We start from the raw sequence: 25,207 nt of genomic DNA on the forward strand, positions 1-25,207 counted from the left end.
TTGCTCCTGCGGCAGGCGTTCGGCAAGTTTTTGCACTTGTTTCCACAGGTTCCAATTGTACTGGGTCATATATAACTGATAGGAGGTGATACGGGCGATGAACATAGCGCCCTGAAAGACTTTCCTAGCCAAGGCATCCAGCTCCCTGTGTTCCCGGCCCGAAGGGGCGGAGGCATGGGTGCGGGATAACTTGGCCTTTTTAACAGCTGACTCCACTACCAGCGACTGGTGAGGAAGGTGACACTGTTTGAACCCTAAGGCTTGCTGTACCAAATAGGTGGAAAGGGGTACAATGAGTGAGGTGATCAAATTTGCGGATGACAAAATTATGCAGAGTAGTTATATCTCAAGTGGATTGTGATGAATTGCAGGAGGATCTTGCGAGACTGGAAGATTGGGCTTCCAAATGGCAGATGAAATTTAATGTGGACAAGTGCAAGGTGATGCATATAGGGAAAAAAAAAAAACCCTTGCTGTATTTGCACAATAGGTTCTATCTTAGGAGTTACCACCCAGGAAAGAGATCTAGGTGTCATAGTGGATAACACATTGAAATAGTCAGCCCTGTGTGGTGAACAAAAATGCAAACAGAATGTTAGAAATTATTAAGAAGGGAATGGAAAATAAAACAGAGGATGTCATAATGCCTCTGTATCAATCCATGGCGAGACTGCACCTTGAATACTGTGTGCAGTTCTGGTCACCGCATCTCAAAAAGGATATAGCTGCACTGGAGGAAGTGCAGAGAAGGGCGACCAAAATGATAAGGGTAATGGAATGGCTGCTCTATGACGAAAAGCTAAAGAAGTTAGGGCTGTTCAGTTTGGAGAAGAGACGACTGAGGGGGGGGGGGGGGGGGTATGATAGAAGTCTACAAAATCATGAAAGAACTTGAAAAAGTTAATGTAAATCAGTTATTTATGTTCTCAGATAATAGAAGGACCAGGGGGCATTCCATGAAGTTAGAAAGTAGCTCATTTAAAACAAATCGAAGACAATTCTTTTTCACTCAGAGCATTATTAAGCTCTAGAATTCATTGCCAGAGGATGTGGTTACAGCAGTTAGTGTAACTGGATTTAAAAAAGGTTTAGATAAGTTCCTAGAGGATAAATCTATAAACTGCTATGTCAGTAATTAATAAGCAATAGTAGCTTGTGATCTATCTAATGTTTGGGTACTTGCCAGATACTTGTGACTTGGATTGGTCATTGTTGAAATCAGGATACTGGGCTTGATGGACCCTTGGTCTGACCCAGTATGGCATATCTTATGTTCCTATTCACAGGAGGAATCAATATCAGGTGCTCCCACATCCTAAGAAGAAGCTCCTTGAAGATGTTGTGGACCGGAACTGCCACTATCTCCTTTGAGGTATCGACGAACTGGAGCACTTCCAGCATCTTAGGGCAGGCATCTTCCTCCGTGAGGAGTTGGAAGGGGATGGCTTCAGCCATGACCTGAACAAATCCCACAAAGGAGAGGTCCTCCAGAGGAGATAGATGCCTTTCCTTTGGCGATGAGGGCTCTGAGAGGAGATCACCAGAGCCTTCAGAGGAGGGCTCGGAGGAGTCATCTCCCCAAGGGTCAAAAGAGCCTTTTTCCTCGCTAAGGTCCCCAGGGCACCTGCTTGGGGAGAGGCCTGGGCACAGAGGGTACCGGGGGCCCTATCAGCAGCAATGGCACCAATGGCCGTGAGAGACCTAATGTCCCGGCCACCGGCTCCGGGAACTGAGACCTCGGGACCAAAGGACCCGACGGCATCGACAGCCGCTGCGTCATCCTCCTCAGAGGACCCGGTGATGGGAATCTGTGCAGAGGAGGGAATCAATGGCCACTGGGGAACCGAAGTGTCCCTAGACACCTGTTGCTTTGGAAGGTCACAGAGTAGGATGTCCAGTCGCTCGAGCAGGGTCGCCAAGAGAGATGGTGCAGGCTCCGGCACCGAGATGGGGGCCATCACCAGTGGTGATTCGAAGTCCCGCGGGGTTTGGAGCACCACACTCTGCAGTCCAACTCCTCTTGGAAATCCGGTGAAGACAGGACTGATGGAGGGGGACGAGGCATCACTGGAGCCTCCACGGAACCCCGAGGAGGCTCTTTGCCTGGCATCGCTAAAGGTGGGGAATGCCAGGGACTCCCGGGCCTGTCAGAGGATGGGGCCTCCTCACAGGGGGATCTCTTCAGTAGCGGCATGGCTACTGCCTGTGCTGCACCAGAACCATGTGCTGATGGCGACCGGTGTCAATTCTTGCGGGACTTCCCATGGTGCTCAGTCCGGTCCTTCCCGGCACTGAGGAAGCTGTGGATCCTGAAGTCTTGGAGAGCACCAAAATCAGCAAGGGTCGATCACTGGCTCCTCGCTCTTTGGAAGAATTCACCAGGGGCATGGAAAGGGGCAGAGTATCCATCGGTCCCCCCTCGACCCCCAGGCGTCGGAGACTCCGAAGCCAGCGTAAACAGAGTAGACTTCTTTGGCCCAAAAGGTTTCTCCATTTTATCAAGCCGAGCATGACTGCTTTTGGGGGTCATCTGATTGCACAGCTGAGACCCTTGGACGTCGTGCGATGCCCCCAGGCAGAAGATGCAGACCTCATGTGGATCCATGATGGACATGGTCCACGGGCACTGGTGGTACCAACGAAAACTGGACGATGCCATAAAAGTAAGCCGACGATTGGTTGATGGCCAGCAGCCACCTGGCAGCGACATTCCAGGAATCGACTGGCAAGAAGGTAAAGGTAGTAAAAATACCTACTGTGCTGGGAAAAGCACCGACCAGAGAAGGGGGACACAATGTAGGATGGGCAAAAAAATGCTGTTTTTAAGCACGAAATATACTTGTAGAAGAGCTCCAAAAACCACGAGGCAATCATCACTGTGGAAAAAAGAGACTGAAGGGGGACATCATATGGATGCGTGAATAGTGGCATGCTGAGCATGATCAGTGTGCCAGTCAAAGTTCTAGAAACTTTGACAAAAGTTTTCCATGCTGGAGCTTCATCTGATGATATCACCCATCTAATGTGGACTACCATCCTGCTTCTCCTAGAAGAAGGGGTAATGCACACGGAAATGGCCCTTTTCCAATCTTCGTGCATTACCTTTCCAGCCAACTTCTGCCAGCAGAGAAAGCGGGCGTAGACGATCCATGCCAGTGGCAAGTTTGAAAGACACAGCGTGGTATGGGCTTTCGCTTTCAAATTTTGTGCAGTGCTTGCGGTTAAAACACATTGTGCAATCTTTGTGCCAGTGTGGACGGTTTAAATATTGTCCCCACTACGTGTGCTAGAAATGTTAACTATATAAAATTCACCTTTGTACAGTTCTGTTCCCCCCCCCCCACTGCATTGGGACTCATCATTTGCAAGACTGATATATTTATTTAACCAAATCTGTATGGCGTCCTTTTGAAAACAAAAATACCAAGGCTGCTCATGGTGTTACAGAGCAACTCTAAATACCCATTTACTAGCCCTTGGAGTATGAGCCTCTTGTATGTAAAACCAAAGTAAACAGGTGCTCTGGCCACAAACTGGGATCCAATTTCATGGGGTTTTTAAAAGTTTAGACAAAAACAAAACAATTTTAAAATAAATCCCCATTTATAGCCTTCAAACACCGCTCTGTAAAAGTGTACATGCAGATTCATTTATATGCTTTTCACTCTCTCTTCCATGCATCAAAATGTATTTTTTTATGGCCCAACCACTAACTGGTGTTTTGCACTCTCCCCACTTATGATGCCCAAACCATGCTCATTCTGAAATCAAAGTCAACACTGCAGTGAGGATAGCTTTTCTACTTTATTACAAAGAGAAGAAGCCTTTATGTGGTCAGAAAATACAAGATTGATTTTTTTTCTTCCTATGAAACGCTGCTGTTCAAACAGCCAGAGTGAATTGTCTCAGTTCACTGCTTTTTAAGTCCCATCACGTTCACTTGGGTATGGATGTCCTTGGCTGCTGAAATCTGGCCCTTTAGTGCACAGGGCGACAAAGGAGTCCCCTGACCAGCAGTTCCAGAATGTCCCGTTTTCATATATTGCATCCATGCACACCTCCTAAAAATGAGGTACAGCAGGGCAAACATTTTCCAAAATAGATGTCATATATATAATATATACACATTCGTACATACATACCTTTATTCATGTGATGTCCAAAAATTTAAAAAAAATGTACACATTTATTACAAAATCGTAACAAAGACTGGACAGTGTTTTGCTCATTCTGGAAAGATGAAGCTCAGTAACGCACAACTCTAGAAACCATCCAGAGGTTGTGGCAATATCTTTCTCCTAAACAGTCAAATATTCTTATTCTTGAAATAAGCTCGGCAAAAACGGCCTTTGAAAAAACTGAAGGGGGGAAGTAAAAGGAAGGAAGCAGACCTTGCTCATCTTTCCAAATGAAATACGAGAAGGATCTTCACATAAAAATGCACAAACAGTTTTGAGGGGGCAGAACGGGGGGTGTTACCAATAGTGCTACAATGAACAATGCAAACTTTATTTCTCATTTCTCTTTTTTTTTTTTACATTTTGGAAACTCTGTGGTCAACTTTTGTCAGTGTACTTGTTTTGTGTTTGCAGACCCAGGTCTGTCTGCTAGCAAAAGAAAAAAAGAAAAAAAAAAAAAAGCAAGATGAAACAAAAAAAAAAAAAAAATTCAGACCCTGCTCAAACTAAGGAGAACGAGTTACAATTATAGGTGTTGGGCAGCACATAATTAGTAAGGCAGGACCTCAAATGGTGATCCCCTTTGCATGAGACAATTGCCAGATCCTCAAGGAATTAAAACCAGGATGCCTGAGCCACATCAGTTCTGGTAAGTTTGTGCTGAGACAGCCATACCCCATGAACAGGGAAGTCCTTCAGAAAGCTTGCTGAGCAGGGTTGTAGTTGAAAGTTGATGGCAGATGAGGTCTTTCTTCTAGCTTGTCATATTCCAGATGGAACTCCTACACCAGGAAAGAAAAGGAACAGTTTTATCCACTGCTGATCTTTTTTTTTTTTTTCGGGTTACGTATTTTTCTCTAAAGATGCATTGAGCGTTCAAGGCTGTGCTTCTTTTTACTGTTTTGCCAGTTCTGGATGTTAAGACATGTTCTAATGAATAAGTTTGAGAGGACAGTGGCATTTACTTCTGCTGCTCGTTCAAAGGTGCGAGAGCTAGGTAACTCTACGGTTTGGAGGAAGCCCCCCAGGATGACCAGAAAGGACCGTCAGGGCCTGGGGCTGGGACCATAACTACCAGCATAGGAAATAAACAGCAGTAATAGTTATGAAAAAAAAAAAAGGCAATCAAGGGTATGGAGTCCATTCCACTAGTAGACGACGCCCCTCCCGAAAAAAAGGCTATCCTGGAGAGTAACTCGGTTGGTTCTCGCAGAGAAAACCCTCCAGGATGCTTCAGCCTGCTAGTTTCAGGGAATTAACGCTCCGTGCTCATTATTCTGCAGCAACCATGCTATATTTGAATTAGCTCGCCTTTCCCAACCTCCAATTTCTCTTGGCTTCTTTGCTCGGTTACATACCATTCCCCATACTGAAAAATTTACCGAACAATCCTTGCTGAATCACACAGCAATTCCAGAGCCTTGATCCATTGGCTTACGTAGTGTGGCGGCTGCGTAAATCCACCAGCGTTTTTACTGAACTGGGGCCCTACATGTGGAACCAAGTAAAAGGTTTCCCTTTACAAGCAGGTCATTATTTCTCATTAAAACTGAGGTGCAGAATATGTTTGTCGTAACTCCTAGCTGAGAAGCTTCAGAAAAAGAAAATCCACAGATACAATGTCTGCTGTAATTAATGTGTGAGATAATAGGTAGGGCTTACCAAACATAGGGAAGAAAGCAGATCTTTATTCACCAATATACAACTGACTACTTACCTCACAGGTTTACATTAAGTAAAAAAAAAATGTTTACTTCCAATAAGTCAAAGATTTTATTTAATTTGCAGTCTTTACATTTTCACCTTTGAAGCAACACAGAGCAATGTTATAGCCATCCTGACTCTCCTAGCTGAACAGTGACTTGTTCCTCTCTATCCGCATCCCCCCCCCCCAAAACAGCAATAATGCTTTACTAAGCAGGTAAAAAAAACTCCATATAGACACAGGGGCCGATGCAATAAAGTGCGCCCTAGGATAGCGCATAGGTTTATTTGCGTTTTGGATGCGCCAGACTAGCACCCAATGCAATAAGGAGACCAGCACGTCCAAAATGTGCACCCAAACAAATGCATAGACAACAGCACCCATCACATGTAAACTCCATGTAGAGAAGGCTATTAGCTATTACCCCCTGGTGCAGAAAATCGCTGGGCGCCCAATGCACACTTTTTAACGTGGCAAATTTAACTCCAGCCCCGGAGGTGGCGTTAAGTCAATCCACGAGTCCAGGTTTCATGGGAAAATAAAATAAATAAATAAAATAAAATAAAATACGGTCCTCTGTGTTACAATGAGTGTCTTCCTACTTAGTATCATTGTGACACTTTATTTACTCCTGTGATGGAGAAAACATGTTTCTTGGCTTGATTAAAAAAGAGAAAAGACAATTTTCTTATGGCCACGCAATTTAGACACCTATAGCAAGGGGCGCTTAATACAAGACACTTCAGCAACGTCAGCCAAATAACAAACAAAAAACTGGCCTGAGGAAGTGGGATAAAAATGCCTGCACGCACTGAGCGCCCGTTGCAATTGTGGGCGCCCGGTGCAATTGAGCGCTGCGGATACCCAATTCTCCTCTAGTGCACCCTTTTTTACGCAGCCCCTCATTTAAATACTGCATCGGGCGCTCGGGGATGTGACTGCACGAGCGACTCAATACGAGCGCCTGCTTTCAGTGCACTTCTTACTGCATCGGCCCCTCGGCTAGCAGTGAAGAACAAAGGATGACACCTTCAAAGCTGTTCAACCCTCCCATGGTATTTGCACTCTTCTACGTTCAAAATGGGTAATGAGGCTCCTAGGACCAAAAGCCTCTCCAAATTTAAAAAGTATCCTTCTGTAAGAAATTCTGATTCCAAATATTTCAGAAAGTAACCCTGGTTGGAATTTCCCCCTTAAACATGAAAAATAAAGAGCATCTAAATAAGATCTGAAACAACTATTTCCTCATGTGCTGCTTAAGGTAAAATCTGAAGCAATCGTTTCATTAATCAATGTTCCTTGGCTCTTTAACATGGTCTGCAAATACGGGAAAAGCATTTAATCCGATTTCCGAGTCTAGGAAGCTGTCTCACTTCCAATTCAATTTTTGATTCATTTCCTTTTATTAGCCTGTTATTTAAGGTACATCTGAAGTCAAACCTAATTTGGATATTCAATGAAAGTTATGTACTGTTTAATTGCACATGGCAATGTATTCCTCTGTTTTATAAGAAGTTTTAGCAATCTAGGAAGTTGTCTCAAGTTTTATTCTATTGCGTCTGTTACAGAATTGCTTTTGATGGCCCTGTAATTCATATCTCTGTATATTCCGTACCATACTGTCCCTCCCCAAGGACACATCAATGTTGCTATCTTGGACTGGGGTCTTCCACAGCTGAACAAACTGGCAGCACGAGGAGGCTTTTAAAGAGTTGTTTCACTGGTAGGTACTTCAGAAAGGCTCTCACCCAACGTGGGTGTGTTATCAGGTACTATGAATAGTTCAAACGAGAACCAAAAACACTTAAGTTGTCTTTCAAATTGCTTTTCAATTCATGCGCCAGCACATCACTGAAAGCCAGCAGAGACAAGCAGGTGTAGAAAGGAAGACAATTTCCTTTCCTTTAAGTTAGCGCTGTACAAAAATCAATTTGCCTAGCACGGTCACAGCTCAAAAGAAGGCTGTTTCAGCACCACATGTCTAGTGACCTACTCAAAGTCCCAAAATGAATGTTATAGGGAGGGGAGGCTTTCTTAATGGGAAAAGTGCACAGCAGTTCTCTTTAAAAATAAACCAGGAACCCATGCTGGTAAAAAAAAATAAAAAAAATATATATATATATATAAAGAAACAAACAAACAGAGCAGCTTTCAAAGTAATTGCTTTGTTTTCGTTATCTTCTTCTGACAATGTTAACATTTCCTATAAACCCGGTCTCAGTTTAAATCTGGGCAACCCTGGCGATATCGGAAGCACTGCATCATTTAGGAGGGAATTTCCTTGTAGATGTTATCCTGGTGTGAAGAGCTGATGCCCCACCAGGGATTTAAGAACAGAAAATGCTCACCCCCGGAGGTGGATACAAAAATTATTGAAATCTGAAAAAAACCTTCAAAAATGCCAGGGAACAGAATTCAGCGAGGTGGCCAATGAGGACACAAGCTCCCTACCTCCCATTGCAAGTAATGTAAGGATGGAGAACTCTATGTCATGTCCTTGGTGGGAGGAGCCAAGGCAAAGCAGATAGGGCAGAGTGTAGCAAACCTTACACCTAAGGTCATCATTTCTGTTTTAACCTCCCACTGGACAGATCAGACAACAAGTAAGAAAAGAACTGCAGGGCAATTCATGAGCGCTTTTTTCAATTTGGGGCTAGATCTATAAGTTTTATGGGAAAATGATATTTTGGTGTCTATATCCATCTACCTGTACAGAAACTTTGGTTGCTGAAGTGGTTGGGAAGGTAGCAGATGCACAGGCAGATCCCTACATTTACTGGGAAAAAAGTCTGTGCGATCCCATTTTTGGTAAGCTCCCTAAGTTTTATGAGACATTATTTCAGTCTCTAGTTTTGATATCCATGTACCTATCCAGATAATTTGTTTGGTGAAGGTTGACTGATTCAGTAGATAACGTACACATAGACAGATCCATACAGTTTTTTTGGTGTTTATTCATATATTGAATGGGAAACAATTCCTTTCCCCCACTTTTGGCTAGATCCATACATTTTAAGGAACATTACTTGGGTTTCTAGTTTTTATATCGATATACCTAATCTGAAAATTTGATAGCTGTAGGTTGAATGGGTAGGGAGATAATGTGCACACAGACTGTCAGACAAAGCAAACATATAAGCTTTTTTTTTTAAAGAAAAAAGTGCTAAAAATAAACCACTGTGTAATTTTGAAAAGCACTTCGAAGTCTGCAACTTTTCAGTGATCTGCTGCTGCAGCACTGGAATGATCAAAGCGCAGGTACCTTGTGGCTCCAGCAGGCTGCTGCAAGTGAGCAGGAAGCACACCCTACCTCAACACCGATGTACAAAGCACACAGAGCCAGGTGAGCCACGTCTGAACGAACTGTTATGCTATATTCTGCACTAACTCACAAGTTATTTCCTATTTGCAGTAAAACCTAAGTTGTCTTCTAGCAATGCTAATCATTCCTCGAGAGTTGGCACAATGGAAAGTGGAAGATATTTTACATGGTATATGGAGAAAAACTATTCTTTCCTTTATACACTGTTCAGACTTGTCCTGAAAAACACTCTGCTTACTTCAAAGGCCCCTACCAGGAAAGCAAGTTTGCTTACCAAAAACAGTTTTCCATACATAACAGGATGAATTACCCATATGTGGGTGATTTCATCCAGCAGCACCAAACAGACCCATCTCTTTTAGATAGTAGAGCTTTAGGCTCTACTGAGCATGCATGGGAGTTCCCTCAGGGGTGTTGCCTCGTGAGCCTCCTCAATCAGCATCAAAGCTAATAAAGACACAGTCAACCCTCTGGGGAGGTGGGTGAGTAATTAATATGGCTAATTCAGCCCAATATCTATGAAAAACACCATTTATGGTAAGCAAACTTGCTTTTTCCATCTATAAGCAGGGCTGAATTAGCCATAACACGTAGGAACTCCCAAGCTAAGGGTTGCAGTGGAGCGGTTACTTTAAGCAACCTGGGCTCTTTCATGAAGAGTTGACTATGTAGAGATGAGACTTCTCAAACTGCTTCACCAAATTTACTGTCCTCCTTTGAGAAATTGTCCAGACAGTAGTGGGACATAAAGGTGTGTACGGATGACCATGTTGCAACTTTGCAGATGTCCTCAAGAGGGACCTCACAAAGATGGGAAATTGAAGAAGGCCATAGCTCTCACTTGATGAGTTTTAACAGAATATGTGATTTGTAAGCCTGTGAGAGCAATGATGAATACAGTCTGCTGGATGATGTATGTTTGGCGACGGCCACGCCAAGTCTATTAGCATCATAAGAAATAAAGAACTGGTAAGCCTGATAATGCAGCTGAGTCTTTTTCTTATAGCAAGCTAAAGCTCATGAAATTCAGCGTGTGAAGAGATTTCTCCCCCTCATACACATGTGGTCTCGGAAAGAAGGTCAGCAACATGATGGGCTGATTAATATGAAAGGCTGAGACAACCTTCAGCAGACACTTCAGGAGTACAGAGTTCCACTCTGTCATGGAAAAACTGTATATACGGAGAATAGTGTACCAGCATTTGAAGTTTCCTGGCTTTCCTTGAGAACCTTCCATGTCAAGATTTTGAGTGAAGCAGATTCCAGTGGCTCAAAAGGCGGTTTCATGAATTGGACAAGTACTACATTCAAATCCCATGGGTTCAGAGGCTTTCAGACTAGAGGTTTGATCTGCCATAACCCTTTCATGAATATCGATACCAATGGGTGAGTTGAGATGGGTTTATCACAGACAGTAACATGATTTGCCACTATGGCACTCAGATGGACTCTTACTGAAGACATGGCAAGGCAGGATCACAAAGGGAGAGGATGAGTAATTGTGGAGGTTCACAAGAGATTGGATTTATGGCCTTTTGATGACACCATGGGGTGATTTGCTTCCACTGAAACCACAGATCCTCCTGGTAGATGTTTTCCTGTTAGAGACTATTATCTCCTTAAACTCCCTGGGTAACGAAAGCTCGGTGATTACCGCATGATCAACCTTCAAGCTGTCAGATGGAGTGACTGAAGGTTGGGATGGAACAATGCCGCCATCCTGAATTAACAATGAGGGCTGCTGGATAGTTACACAAGATATGGATGCCACATTTCCTGGACCATGCAGGTGCTATGAGAATCAGCCAGGCCTGGTCTTGGAGTACTTTCTGGATCATTCTGGAAATCAAAGGTAGTAGCAGAAAAGCATACATGAAATCTGGGCTCCAATCGAGTAGAAGGCATCCTGAACTAACCTGAATTCACTGGGGTAGAAATGAACAGAATCTCTCTGGTTTCCTGTTTCTGTTCCACTGAGGAACAGTACAGCTGCTGATCAACCCTGAAATCTGAATAGTGTATCTACGGTTGATAGCCAAAGAGAGCACTCTGTGAACGAAACACTCTGCTGAGGCGATCTGCTAGAATGGTGGAAAATAAGTGGCTTGAAGGATAGCCTGGAACTCGCTTACCCAGTGATAGATCCGCACCATTTCCTAACAAAGGGTTCACCACCCTGTTTGTGGAGATAAAACATGGCCACCTGGTTTTTTGTTTGGATCAGAATCTGTTTATCTTGAAAGACATATTTGAAGGCTATGAAAGCATAGTGTATCGCCCTCAGCTCCAGCAGATTTATCTGGAAGCGCTTTCCTCGAGGGACCACATCCCCTGGGTTTGAAAAGATCCAGTAGGTGCGCCCCATCCCATTGTGGAAGTATCTGTAGTTACCACCTGATGGTGGTAGTAATTGAAGTGGAGCACCTTCTTGAAGTACCCAGGGGTTCAGCCACTAAGATAGGTCCTCTTTCATATTTCTGGTGATTCAAACCTTAGAGGACAGAGGTTGAAGCAGTTGGTTTCACTGGCTGCCTAGATCCCACTGTAGATGAGGAATATGGAGACATCTTAGTAGGACCGCATAAATAGCTGCCGCCATGTGGCCTAATACCATCAGGATTGCTCAGGCAAGGATGGTCTGTATAAACAATAGCCCTCTTCTTCAGAGAGTCTACCCATGCTCCGATAAACTTTATTCCCTGTACTGGGACCAGGACAGATTTCTCAAAATTCACCATGAATCCCAGAGTATGAAGAAGCTGGATTTTTTTCTGCAATGACTTCAGCATCACTTCCTAGCTATCACCAGTTAGTCTTCCACATACAGAATTCACTTGAACTCCCGGTCAAGGTGGTTGTTCCACCACAAGGCACTTGATGGAAACTCTTGCCACTGCTGAGAAGCCAAAGGGAAGAAATCAGTACTCTTAGTGGGAGGAATCCACTATGAAGCAAAGGTAGTGCACCAGTGGGAAGGGTGAATCAGAATGTATGCGTACACATCTTTGAGGTCCAGGCACACATTCATTCCCCCCGCTGAATGAAGGGAAGAATTATGCTGAGGAAATAATTATTTTATTTAATAAATTTATATTCCGCAAATTCCAATAACAAATTATCAATGTGGATAAGGGCACAATCAATCACAAATAATAGAACACACACACAGCTTAAACTCTTCCTGATGCAGATGTTTGTTGAGCTTTCTCAAGTTCAATATTGGTCTCAACCCCACAACCTCTTTATAATGAGAAAATAGCGGGAGTAAAACTCCGGTCTCCGCTGGGGCACTGGGACTGGCTTTATTACTCACTGTTGGAGGAAGGAGTCCACTTCCAGTCAGAGCTGCTGTAATGCACTAGGTCCAGGCTGAACAATGGGGCATGAGGGAGCCCAACCAGGAAAAATGCAACTGGTATCCAGAATGTACTATTTTGAGGACCAATTGCTCTTGCATGATAAGGTGCCAGTCCCTCAAAAAAGACTGGATTCTTCCCCACCCCCACCAGCGCCATTGGTCAAAGCAATCAAAAACTAGACCCCTGTTTTGATGGGGCCTCTTGTGGTGCTTTAAGATATTTGCGCTGCCGTTGGCAGGGCCACTGAGGAAGCTGCTGCTGGTGGTGAGCTGGGAGGGGCAGGAGACTATAGCTCTGAAAGGAGCAGAAGGAATGTCTCTGGTAGGACGGTCACTTAAATGAGAAAAAGGAACATCCAGAAGTGGAAGGCTGATCAGGAAAGGGATTGTACAGCCACGTTCTGCTCTTTGATCTGAGCAACAGTTTCTCTAAATTTATCCCTAAACAGGTTGACCCCCAGACAGGGGATGTCCAATATATTTTTGTACACATCTTCCTGAATGCTGCTGGCTCATAACCACACCATGTGCCAAGCTCCTATGGACGCAGCTGAGGTATTTGAAACAGACTCAAAGACTTTGTAAACTATATGCAAGTGTCTTATGCCTTTTAGTGCATTCAAAAATGGCTGTGGATAGCAGGAACCACCCTCGGTCAGTTGAAGGAAATAACTGAATGGGAATGGTGGTCATAGAAGGACAGCTAGGAAGAACCCACTGCTTTCTGAACAGAGCATTGATGCTTTCCTCAATTCACTAAAGAGCATCGGGATGACTCATGAGAATTCTGGAATAATGTTCTTTGGACAGATGAATAAAAAAATAGAACATTTTGGTCACAATAACAAATGTTTTGTGTGGTGAAAATCAAATGCTGCCTGCCTGTCAAGCATGCTGGTGGAGGTATCATGCACACACTAATGTATGTATTGGATGATGTAGAACTGGTTACCAATACAAGCAGTTAGCATAGAGCTCTGAAAAACTCTGTTGCCAAAATTATCTAGGATTTTGGGATCCTTTCCTGGTGGTGAATTTGAGTAGATACATGACTTCTTACCTTTTTTAGTGCAGACTACACAACAACTGACAGGTGGGGGAGTGGACAACTCTGAAGCTGTAGTGCTTCTGCACCTTTTACTTGAGATCAAGCTTTCTGGAAGATGGGATACAAGTAATGCGAGTTTCCCATATTCTCATTTGCAGCTCATCTAGAACTTTGTAAAGCGGCAGCAAGGCCAGGTCTGATGAAGTATGAAGAATCTGAAGAGAATCTTGGATTCTTCTTGTGGGTCCTTAGTGGTTTGCACTTATACCCCAGAACGGACCCCTATCTTTTTCACGAACTTCAAGTATTTCACGTTCTCCAATGGACATGTAGGCTCTGGAGGATCTGGGAAAGGATTAGAAGGAATCCCTGTGGACTCACCCTCTGAGTCTGGAGGCGAGGGTACGCTTATCCAGGATCCCAAAGATGACAAAGGAGAATTAGGGGGTTCTCCCAGCTACTAGAGGGGAAGGTCTTTGACCCCCCATTTCTGAATGGCTAGACTTTACTGCAGCCAAGCAAGATGAGGAAAATCCTCGTAAAAGGGGCTCTGAAGACGTGTTTGCTCCGATGGGCGAAGTTGTGCAATCATGGAAGCTATGCTGGAGAGAATAGGATGAATAGACTTTTGAGTCTCCATGGTTAGAGAGGCAAAGAAAGACTTCACCAAACTTGCTATCTGGTCAAACAACTGATGTGGCCCATTTTCTTTAGAAACCAGAATTGGTTCTTGGTCCAACTCAGAAGATCTCATAGAAGTGGCACTATAGAGCAATTGGGTTCGGTGTCTCCAGACGATATTCCTCTGCCACAAGTGAAGCTGGTGGAAGGGCTCTGGTGCTGGAAGTGGGTAGAGCCTAACATCTTCCTCTGTGCCTGGCTTGGGCTGGCCATCAAACAGTTTGCACTGAAAAATGTGTTGATGCTGAGGCCATTGGTGCTGGCTTTGTATGCGTCAAGTATTTGGACAACTAGGAGGAAGACTTCTTTGAATGCACTGATCTTCATTTAGTCATGGTGGAGGACCCCAGTGCTGAGTAGGAGCATGACTATATCAGATGCATCGATATGATCCCAGCACCACCTATTCCAGTGGCAGAAACAGACGAGACATATGCATTTGCACTGTGCTCCAATGAGGGAGAAGCACTCCTGGCCGATGCAGGAATACAGGAAGGCTTTGAAGGTGCTTGCATTGCGGGTGCACCATGCCTTGAAGAGGACTTTGGCTTCACTGAGGCTTTGTGCGTCGATGCAGAAGGTGAACTGTGCATCAGTAGTGCCAAAGCATTGAGTCCTAATGGAACCATTGTACCATGCATCGAAGGCATGGATACCGTGTGCTTCGGTGGTTCCAGTGCATCAAGCCTTGATGTACTGTGCATTGAAAGTGTTGGTGCGTTGAGCATTGATGCATCTTGCTACAGCTTGTGTTTCTTTGGCGCTAAGGGTCTCACTGAATAATAGCACTTCTTCAACACAGATCAGTCCTGACTACTCGACCACAAGGCTTGATGGGATTTTAGAAGAGCTCCTGCTCAATATTCTTTACCCAAGGAGGCAGACGAGATTGCACTGCAGGTGGAAGAAGGACTATGGCCCCGAAAAGACTTATGGATCTCCTCAATCCTGTGGGCTGTGTGCAGACACAGAAGTTCTCCTGGTCATGCTCCAGGGCGAGGCAGATGTAGCAAAAGTCAAGCCCGTCAGCAAGTGATATGATCTTACCACATATGAAGCTTTGAACCTGCTAAAGATGCCTTTCTTTTTGCTCAACATAGTTGAGAAGGCAACGACCGAAGAAATACTGCCCGCTCAACCATAGTTGAGAAGGCAACGACCGAAGAAATACTTGCCCTTCCTGTTCATTTTTGTTTTGAAGTAGCACTGAAATAGTGCTGTTGTGTGTGCTGCCAAGGCTGCAAGAAGAAAAAAAGAGTAAGCCAAGATTCGAATTAGAGAAAAAAATATGTATATGAAGAGACAGAGTTTATGCCCGTGCTGTGCTCGGACAAAAAAATAACTGAGGCAACTCCCGTGCATGTTCAGTGGAGCCTAAAGCTCAACTAGCTAAAAGATATGGGTCTGGTTCAGTGCTGCCGGATGACGTCATCCACTTGTTTTGGCTAATTCAGCCCTGCTTACTGATGGAAAAGTAAGGGGTGATCAGAATATTGGACATAACTAATCAGAGTTTGAAATACAATCTATAAGACAAATGTAGTAGAGATGACACAAGAAAAACATATTCAGGTCCCTGGTTTCCTGAGATTATGCAGCCACGACAACTACCACAGAATCTATCTTCTGCTGCAGAATTTGCCATACCCCACAAAATATGAAGAAACCAGCTATTCTGTAGTTGCTTCCTCCTGTCAGCTCTGGTGACTCAGGCCAGCCACCTTCAACATCGTCACCTCTCCTAACCTGTATTCTTTCCTCATCCCCTCACCCACTGAACTGCATTGCTTTCCCTCCTCCACTCCCGTGGCCAAATTGGTGCAAGTCATCCTTTTCTAGATGCTGTTTCTCACACCATACTGCACTCAGGGCTACAGCTGCTGTCCTCAGTAACTACTTCTGTCAGCACTGAGAGGTTCTGAGCAAAGTGAACTCCCCTCCAGCAGTGGGGAGGGAGGCAGGAGAGACGAAAGTTGGAAAAGATGGAAAGGGAAGAGGAGGAGGGGGTGAGATTCACAGATTGGTGGGATAGGGCATAAAGAGGAGGTGCAAAGAAAGGAAGGAACAAAAGGCTGGGGAAGGGATGGTATCTGGGAGTGGGTAAAGAAGGGTTAAGCTGTATGGAGAGGCTCAAAATGAGAAACTGGAAAATGGGAAGAGGCATGTCTGAGAAGAGAAAAACAGACTTATGAGGGGGAAAGAAGACAAGAAAAGCAAGCAGAAGAAAGAAAAATGAACAGCAGCAAAAATAAACTGGAATACAAGTCCAAAGACTGAATTGGAAAAGGAAAATAAATGATTCAGACACAGCAGGTTTGAGAAATGTTTTATTCTAAAGACATATTTGTAAAATGATAGATTTTCAATTAGAAAAAAATTGTTTTGGTATATACACTTATGTGCAGGGTTAAAATCGGTGCTGCAGAATATTCTAACCCTTGCTACAGGACAGCGAGGGCCTTAGTCAAACCAATATTTTTTTCCTGCAAATACAAAGCTGAGAAAAAGTTTGTTAAGCCCAGAGGATGGTCTGTATTTTAGAACAATTTATACTCAAACATGATTAGATATTAATCTAAATTCTGATAAGAGAGAAAGATAACCCCATTAAATAACTAATGCAGACAAGAAGGATATATAATTTGATTTATTTATTCAACAAGAAGATTCAACAATAGGTAGTCTTGTGTGAAAAGTATGTGAACCCTTAGTTCAGTGTGACTTATGGCGCCTCCTTAAGCAGCAATAACTTCAACTAAATGTTTCTTGTAACTGTCGATTTCACATCGCCCTTAAGGAATTTTGGCCCATTCTAACTACAGACCTGTTTTAACTCTGTGACATTTGAGGACTTCCGTGCATGAACAGGTCACTTCAGGTCTTGCCACAACATTTCAATAGGATTTTGGTCAGGACTTTGACCTGGCCAATCCAAAACAAGAAATCTCCTCTTCTTCACAGATTTAGTTGAACGGTTAGGGTCTTGTCTTTCTGCATTACCCATTTTCAGCTCGGCTTCAGCTCCCAGACAGATGGCCTATCGTTTCTGACTAAGCCCAATTCCTGGTTCCATCAATGACAGGAAGCTGTCCAGATCCTGATGCTGCAAAACAGCCCCACACCCTGATACCTCCACCAGCATGATTGACAGGCAGGCAGCATTTGATTTTCACCACACAAAACATTTGTTATTGTGACCAAAATGTTCTATTTTTTGATCCATCTGTCCAAAGAACATTATTCCAGAATTCACATGAGTCATCCCGATGCTCTTCAGTGAATTGAGGAAAGCATCAATGCTCTGTTCAGAAAGCAGTGGGTTCTTCCTAGCTGTCCTTCTATGATCACCTTTCTCATTCAGTTATTTCCTGATGGCTGATGCATGAACCCTCTCAACAGCCACAACCAGAGAGGTCTTCAGATCTTTAGATGTTAGTCTGAGTTTCTTTGAGACTTTGGGGTTGATTTTCTGGTTTGCTCTTGGGTAGAGTCACTGTAGTCTTCAGTTTTTTTCATTCTGTCTGACAGTGTCTGATTGGCGCTCCAAATGCTTCAAAATGGTCTTGTAACCCCATCCAGACAGATACACATCAACTCCTCTTTTTCATAGGTTCTCTGAAATTTCTTTTGATTGCTGGCATGCTGAGTTCCCACTCTTATGATGAAGATCAAACTCAAAAACCTTGGACCTTTACATACAACAGGATGCCCAAATCTACTCTGTAGGATGGTTTACTTGTTACCCTATTATTTAAGCACCTGATTACAATTAGCCAATTAACTGCACTAAAGAAACTAGGGGTTCACTTACTATTTCACACATGCAGATTCTGGTTTAGTCTTCTTGTTCTTTGTACATTACTGTCTCTCAAGAAACCTAGGATTCTTTAATTTATCCTTTATTATGTAAGAAAAGAGTGGTTTTAGTTAAAGATGGGTATCATGGTAAGAACATATAATTATTATACATGGGATTAACAAACTTTCTCAGCACTGTAGATCTGTGCAGGTTATAATGAAGCATCATGGACATTTCAACAAGTGGTTATCAGCAGAATCTTTTATACGCTTTCCCAGGATCATTCTGTTTTTTTGTCAACAGTTAGAATCACATCAAAGGCAATTCAGGGATTTGAACCAAAATGTTCTGGAGGTTTCAAATGAAGAAATGAACTAAGACTAGCTCTGAGGAGGTCCAAATGAAGTACAGTGGCTATATAAAAAAGTCTACACCCCCTTGAATATTTTTCAGTTTGCGGTGTTAGTGCATCCTTAAATAAGGATTATTTTTTTTTCCACTCATCAACACACTATACTCCCCACATTTCTGTGTCAAAAATGTTTTATCAGGGGACAAAGCCTATGTATATAAACAAAACTGAAATCCAGAAATTGGATAAGTCTCCACCCCCTTGAGTCAATACTTTGGCAGTAATTACAGCAGTGAGTATATTGGGATAGATAGATTTGTCCATATTAGACCATTCTTCTTTACAAAACTGTCAAGCTCTGCCAAGTTCCTTGCACAGCATTTTCAATTGGATTGAGGTCAAAGCTCCAACTGGGCTACTTCAGGACATTTACCTATTTGTTCCCTAGTCACTCTAGTGAGGCCTTGGCTATATACTTCACATTGTTGTAATGATGAAAAGTGAACTTCTATCCCAGTTTCAGCTTTCTTACAGAGGATAGCGGGTTTTCCTCAAGGACTTTCCTGTACTTGACTCCATTCATTGCCCCTTCTATCCTGGCAAGTGCCCCAGTTCCTTCCAATAAGAAATCTCTCTATAACATGATGCTGCAACCACAGTAGGGATGGGTGTTCTCTGGATGATGTGATGGGTTTGTATCAACACGCTCTGCATCCAGGCCAAAAGGTTCTCCTTTAGTATCATCAGACTTTTTGCCACATAGTTACATTCCCTCCCAAGGGTTCTTCTGCCTACTTCAAATGGGATTCAAGATGGACTTTCTCCTGCCACCCTCCCATATAGGCCAGATTGAGCAGTCTTGTCCATAGAAGCATGTCATTTTTTCAAAACTGCCACTGGCCTCTTGGTCTCTCATCTGCTCCTTCATGCTCAGTCATCCAGTTTGGAGGGATCACCTGATACAGGCAGGGAACTGGTGGTGCCATACACCTTCCACTTCTTAATAATTATCTTGACCAAGCTGCTCTGCGGGATATTCCAAGGTGAGGCCAGTTCACATGGCGTGTGCTTTTGAAGACAATTGGTTATACTAGAGATTTAAATATTCAGGATTGCTACAGAAGTAGAAGGGGGTGGACATTTATCCAACTAAGCTATTTCACATTTTTATTTCTACTTCATTTTCTAAGGAATTTTGGAATATATTTTTTTACTTGGCAGTTGTGGGATAGGATGTGTGGATAGATGGAACAAATACTGGTTTTATGCATTTTATTTCCAGACTGTAAGGCACCAAAAGGTGAACCTTTTGGAAGGGGTGAAGACTTTCTATAGTCACTGAATAGGCAAACTTAACTAGGTGAGGAAGGCCACAGCTGTACATTCAAACAAGCACACACAAGGCAGAGTGGGCATAGGTGTTAACCAGGTGACATTTTCAGCACAGAGGGATGTGCTGGAAAAAAGATGAATTTCATATTCCAAACTGCCTATACCCAGTACCACCTGCCATGTTAACTATGCCATGAACTACATTAGTTTAAAAGCCCTTTAAATAATTTTCTGATATTACACAACAAACTATAATCGTATAATCAGCTGAACCCCTTTCACAGGACGAAAGAAAAAAACTCATGTTCACATACAAATATGATGAGTTGGTATCTGCCAAATTTGTATTATTTGAAACATGATGCAGCTAGTCAATGATTACTTTGAAAGTCCTTTCCCTATTTGAAAAATTAAAATATAAAACGGAACATATTTTTCAAGGAAAAAGAGGGCTAAAAGAGCTTTGTGTTTTAAAATATCTCATTTGCATCCATCTAAAAGGAACTCATAACTAGGATCTGTCCAAAGTTACAAATTCTGTATTGGTCATGTCCATGGCTGACATGGGACGGCAGTCAATCTTTCCCACCAGTAAACAGGCTCTTCCTACAGAATGACACCAATTGAACACTTGGGGAAGGCAAGGAGTAGAAAATGGCCAATTTTGTACTAAGAACCAAGATCATTCACACCTAAAGAAGCTGCTTCATGGAAAGGAGATAGTAATGCTTTTCAGTTTCTGTAAAAATAACATTTAATAGAAAAAGTCCACATATTCTCATAAGGATTGGAGAAGAGAATATATTTTACACATATATATGTAATACCTTAGCTACTTTCCTCCAGTTAAGACAGTCAAAGAAGTAATATGTTCCCCTCTCATATGTATTGGTTTTCATTGTTGGTTCCATGCCAGGCGCCCTGGTAATCCATACCCGTTCTTCTTTATGGTATCTCCAGTCTCTGTTAAAGCTTCGGTTTTAGAGAGAAAGTAAGGAGAAAATAAAAATCAAATTTCAACTTGGGCTATACAGATGACCTTGACTTTGTTTCTTAATCAAATGCAGTGTACAGCATGTACCGCTATAGAAATGCAAAGATCTTAAGCAAAAGGCATGTACATATACCATAATTGCGCAATAAAAGCTGTAACACGAGTCCTGGCCAGGTATTCTATCATGCTCCCAATGAATAGCTAGATTAAGTACATATTTTCCGGTTATATGTAAGACCATATCATGGTCTGTGTTGGTCAAACACCAGATGCTATGTATTTAATTCCTTTCTTTTTAATGGTTGCCAGTGCAGACCTGCAACATGCTCTATGCCTGCAAAATGCAACAAACCTCGCCCCCAGCTTGTGATGCTTTTCTGTTAAAAGGAGCATATTCTATATCAAATGGATGACTCTTTGCAGGCTCAAAGACCTATTACCGAGTAATCAAGATTTATCCAATGAGGAAGATGTTCATGAGCTTGAGACCACAAAGGTTCCTCTCGTCAGATAAGAAATGTATCATAACTGTACATTTTGTTTATAAAGCTGGTGACAAAGGGGTTTACACAAATGCACCGGGTAGAACTCTACAAACGACAAAACTCACTTAGAATCACCTTATACTCTCGCCATTTAATTTATAAATTATGGGGGTAATTTTCAAAGTGAGTGACGTCTGCGTGTATAGCGCTGTTTTATGCCCGATATGCATAATTGTCATGTTCACGTGGACGTTTACTTGGACTGACTGGAGGTGTTCCTGGGTGCAGAGGGATTTGGACTTATGCAAGTCTAACCATAAGAAAGAGGAAAGCTGCCCTGCATACCTGCATCGCTGGTGTGCAAACTGAGCTCCACCCCTCTTTCTCCCTGTCCTCTCTAGGGGAATTTCCCCTCTCTACTACCCCACAGTACACCCAAGCTCAGCCTGCACTCCCTACCACCACAAGTCTCAATTCTGCACTTTCACAGTATTTCCCTGTCCTTGGTCGGGCTTTTACTACTAATATTTAAAAAAAAAATCAGGAAAAAAATTCAGTGTGCCCCAAACAGTGGGAATAATTTATGAGGGTTATATTTGGTGGGGTAATTTTCAAAAGTGAACTTATGTGCGCCAAGTCCGTTTTCAAAATTGGTGCAACTTAGGCATGGTTTTGCTGACTTTCCTACACGGGCCATTTAAAAATTACCCTCCATATCAACAAATATTTCAGCAGAGAGCTCCTGCAGCCCATGATCTTCACCTTCTGCCCTTCTTAAGCTTGCTCTGTAGATGGGCTCAAAGCCCCCTTACAGGTGGATGGGATGAACTCCTAAGCAGCCTGAAATCACAGACAGGATTTAAAAATGCAGCTGGACACCAGCTGTGCCAAAAGAAGGCAAGCAGGAATATTAAGTCGCTCTTCCCCAAATGATCTCTTTGGAATTTAAGAAACATCAAATGAAGACCTGCTCAGTTTTACAACATAAAATGCATGTTATCGGAAAACGTTTACATGGCTTAAACTATCTCAAGGCAAAGTCATATCTAAAGTCAGAAAATGCATTTCCGCTACACGCGATTACACTCATGCAGAAGTCCAAAGTATGTAAGAAAAAGTGCTAAATACTTTGAAACATACAGCTCTACCGCTGCTAAAAGTTGTAAAACGTCTCCCCCGTTCATGTAGTACAGATAGAACAGTAGGTCTTCTCCGTATCGGCCAAGTTTTATTGCAGCCAGCTACAAAAGAGGAGAGAAATTAAGATGAAAAAATAAAGATCAAAACAAGTCTGCAAATCTTTCTCTAAAATCTTGTCGTTGCAAATCAGGGCTACACATCATGGCAGAGGTCCTGCTTTCCATTTCACTAACAGAAGGCTGGGAGGGGAACGTTACTTCTGACTGCTCACTGTTCCAAGCATGGCCAGCGTTAGAAACAAAAGTGCTGCATGTTTTCCTATCAAAATAGTCCATGGTAGCTGTCATTAGCTAAAGTCCTTGATTCTGGCTGTCATCAACCCAAACTCCCATTTTTTTCCCCATCTTACAAAACCTGTAGGTTAACAGGGTGCTGTTGATAGCTCGGTTAATGATGTGCCCTTACAAACAGACTTCACGTTAAACGGTTGTGTTTTACTATAATCGCTGCTCGTTTCTTTGTCCTGGCAATAGCAATGAGTGACAAAGGTCTCCACATGGATTCTTTTAGCACGAGAGACCCATGTAGCATGAAAGTCCCCACCTAGATGCAAACCAGATATTATGGTAAAGAAGTAAACCACAAGCATGGCATTGCTGATAGACCTGTCAGAACCCAGCGACTATTCTGTGGATCATATGGAGAACACTAAGATTCTTACGTACCAAGGCATGCGATCAGAGCTCAAGAAAATATGGCAGAAAGATACAGAAATAATCACAATTGTATTGGCTACCACAGGCTTGATTAAAAAACATTTCCAAGCGCACCTTGCTATGTTGCTTAACATACTGGGCCCAATATTCAAAAATATCCGGTTATCTTAAATTACCCAGATAACTTATAAGGGATATTCAGCTGCATGGCGGATGCTGAACAAAACCGGATTAAGTTCTATCCGGATAACTTCAGACCTGCTATTGAGCAGCTCCAACCCATTCAGTTAACTTAACCAGATAAGGCTGAATATAGGCACTTACCCGGTTAAGATAATCAGATAAGAGGCAGCGCCCCCATCCGCTGACCATCTGGTTATCTACTTAGCTGGATAAGTGACTTATCTGGTTAAGTGGTGGACGCTGAACATAGTTGGATATTCAACGGCCACCACTTATCCGGATATCAGGCGCTAAATGAGCCTTCAATCTCGGGCCGGGAGGCTCTCTTTGGCTCGATGTAAGAACCATGGTTTAGGAATGCGGTTCATTCCTGTCAAGGTATGTACAAAACAAGCCGATTTGGAGACACTACCTATGATTAAGAATGCCACTCAGTGTCCTCCTATCAGTCCGCGATGCGTCGCTGTGCGAAACTTGCAAAATTCTACCTCCCTTGCGCGCGCCACCTTGGATTTTATAGCATGCGCGCGCCAGGTAGCGCGCGCACATCGACACGTGCGCGTATGTTTTTAAAATCTACCCCTAAATTGCAACTCAGGTTTAGATAACTCTTTCCCCAATTTTCCCATTTCTTCCCGGTTTTGTCCCTCAAATCAAAATTTCTTGGAAATTTACATCTCTGTGCACACCGACTCCGTGGGCAGAAGTGAACTTCCAGGTATTGGTACCTGAGCTCACAAGAGCTTTCTTCAGCTGAGCCAGAACCAAGTCGATGTCCCACGACACAGCAGGCGGCCTCGACTGAAACAAGCCCCGCATGAGTTTACATTCAAACCTCTTATTATGCTTGTTCTGCAGTAAACCGCCCCAAAGCTCGGAGGGCACGGTCAATAAATATTTTTAATTAAATAAACAAGCCTCTGTCCCGCATTAAGTATCGGTGATGCTCGCCTCTCTAATGCCACATCAAACAATGTGGGTAACATCCTGGATGGCCTTTTCAAAAGATACCACAAATACTGCAGGTCGAAACTGGGGTACTGGACACAGAAAGGCCTCAAGCTAACCTTCAGGCCTCCATCCCGTCTGGGCTCATGCAGACATGGGGTTAGGAGCTGTACAATTGCATTGCTCCTTTTAGCTCCTGGCACGTATCTTTGGACCCCCTGTTCAGATTCAAGCTCGACTCTCAGGCCTATCATCAAAGTGAGGCACCAAAGAGGCTTTTTGTAACTAGTGCGAACATGGTTAGCTTCCCAGGTTCTATGTCAAGGCCACTTCTTAGCAAGGAAGGCACAGATCTCATCCTTCTGGGAGTAAACCATTATCCATGACCTCCTGCAGCTGATTTCACGCCATCAGCATGCATATGCAGCACTTTGTGAAAATCTTTTGCACATGCTTGGGACAGAATTTAAAGCTGTTGGCCTGTTTTTCTGATATGATGAAAAACATGCCGACGTGAAATCAAAAGAAGAAAACTTTTTTTTTTTTTTTTGAGAAACGATGCCTGAGAGAGAAAAAAAAACAACAAATTGGAGACTTGACAGTCAGCCCATCTCCCACTGATATAATTAGGAAGGAAGGAAAAAAACTGGCACAACGCTGAAGAAAATAATAAAACTAAATGAAGAATCAAAAAAAATCTGACTTTGGAACTTAAGAGGGGAAAAAAAAAACAAACAATTTTTTGGCCAATGCCAGGAGATAAAAATTGGAATGAATGCTTAAGGAAACCACAGAAGTTTCTGGAAATTCCTCAGCCTGGACCAGTAGAAAAAAAGAGCACAGGAGCACAGGCAGTCCCAGGCATGTGCAGTAAGGACTTTTAGTCTTTACCAGAAAGCTCGGGAAAGTCCATTCCGATGGGCACTATGCACAGTCATGTGACCCAGTCATGTGACTGCTTGTTCG

General features: G+C 43.1%; 1 protein-coding gene across 7 annotated transcripts in view; it reads right to left on the reverse strand.

Moving 5' to 3' along the window:
• Positions 1 to 3,785: 3,785 nt before the first annotated feature.
• CNOT2 (CCR4-NOT transcription complex subunit 2) overlaps positions 3,786 to 25,207 on the reverse strand; it is a 246,074-nt gene continuing 224,652 nt past the window's right edge. For all 7 annotated transcript variants that reach the window (XM_029597190.1, XM_029597192.1, XM_029597193.1 and 4 more), the window contains 3 exons: positions 22,395 to 22,495; positions 20,603 to 20,747; positions 3,786 to 4,960 (listed from right to left, as the gene is read on the reverse strand). In XM_029597190.1, the coding sequence (XP_029453050.1) occupies positions 4,874 to 4,960; positions 20,603 to 20,747; positions 22,395 to 22,495 (333 nt within the window). In that variant the 3' untranslated portion in view covers positions 3,786 to 4,873. The remainder of the gene's footprint in view (positions 4,961 to 20,602; positions 20,748 to 22,394; positions 22,496 to 25,207) is intronic.

The sequence above is a fragment of the Rhinatrema bivittatum genome, chromosome 4 (assembly GCF_901001135.1).
Source record: "Rhinatrema bivittatum chromosome 4, aRhiBiv1.1, whole genome shotgun sequence".
NCBI classification, from domain to species: domain Eukaryota; kingdom Metazoa; phylum Chordata; class Amphibia; order Gymnophiona; family Rhinatrematidae; genus Rhinatrema; species Rhinatrema bivittatum.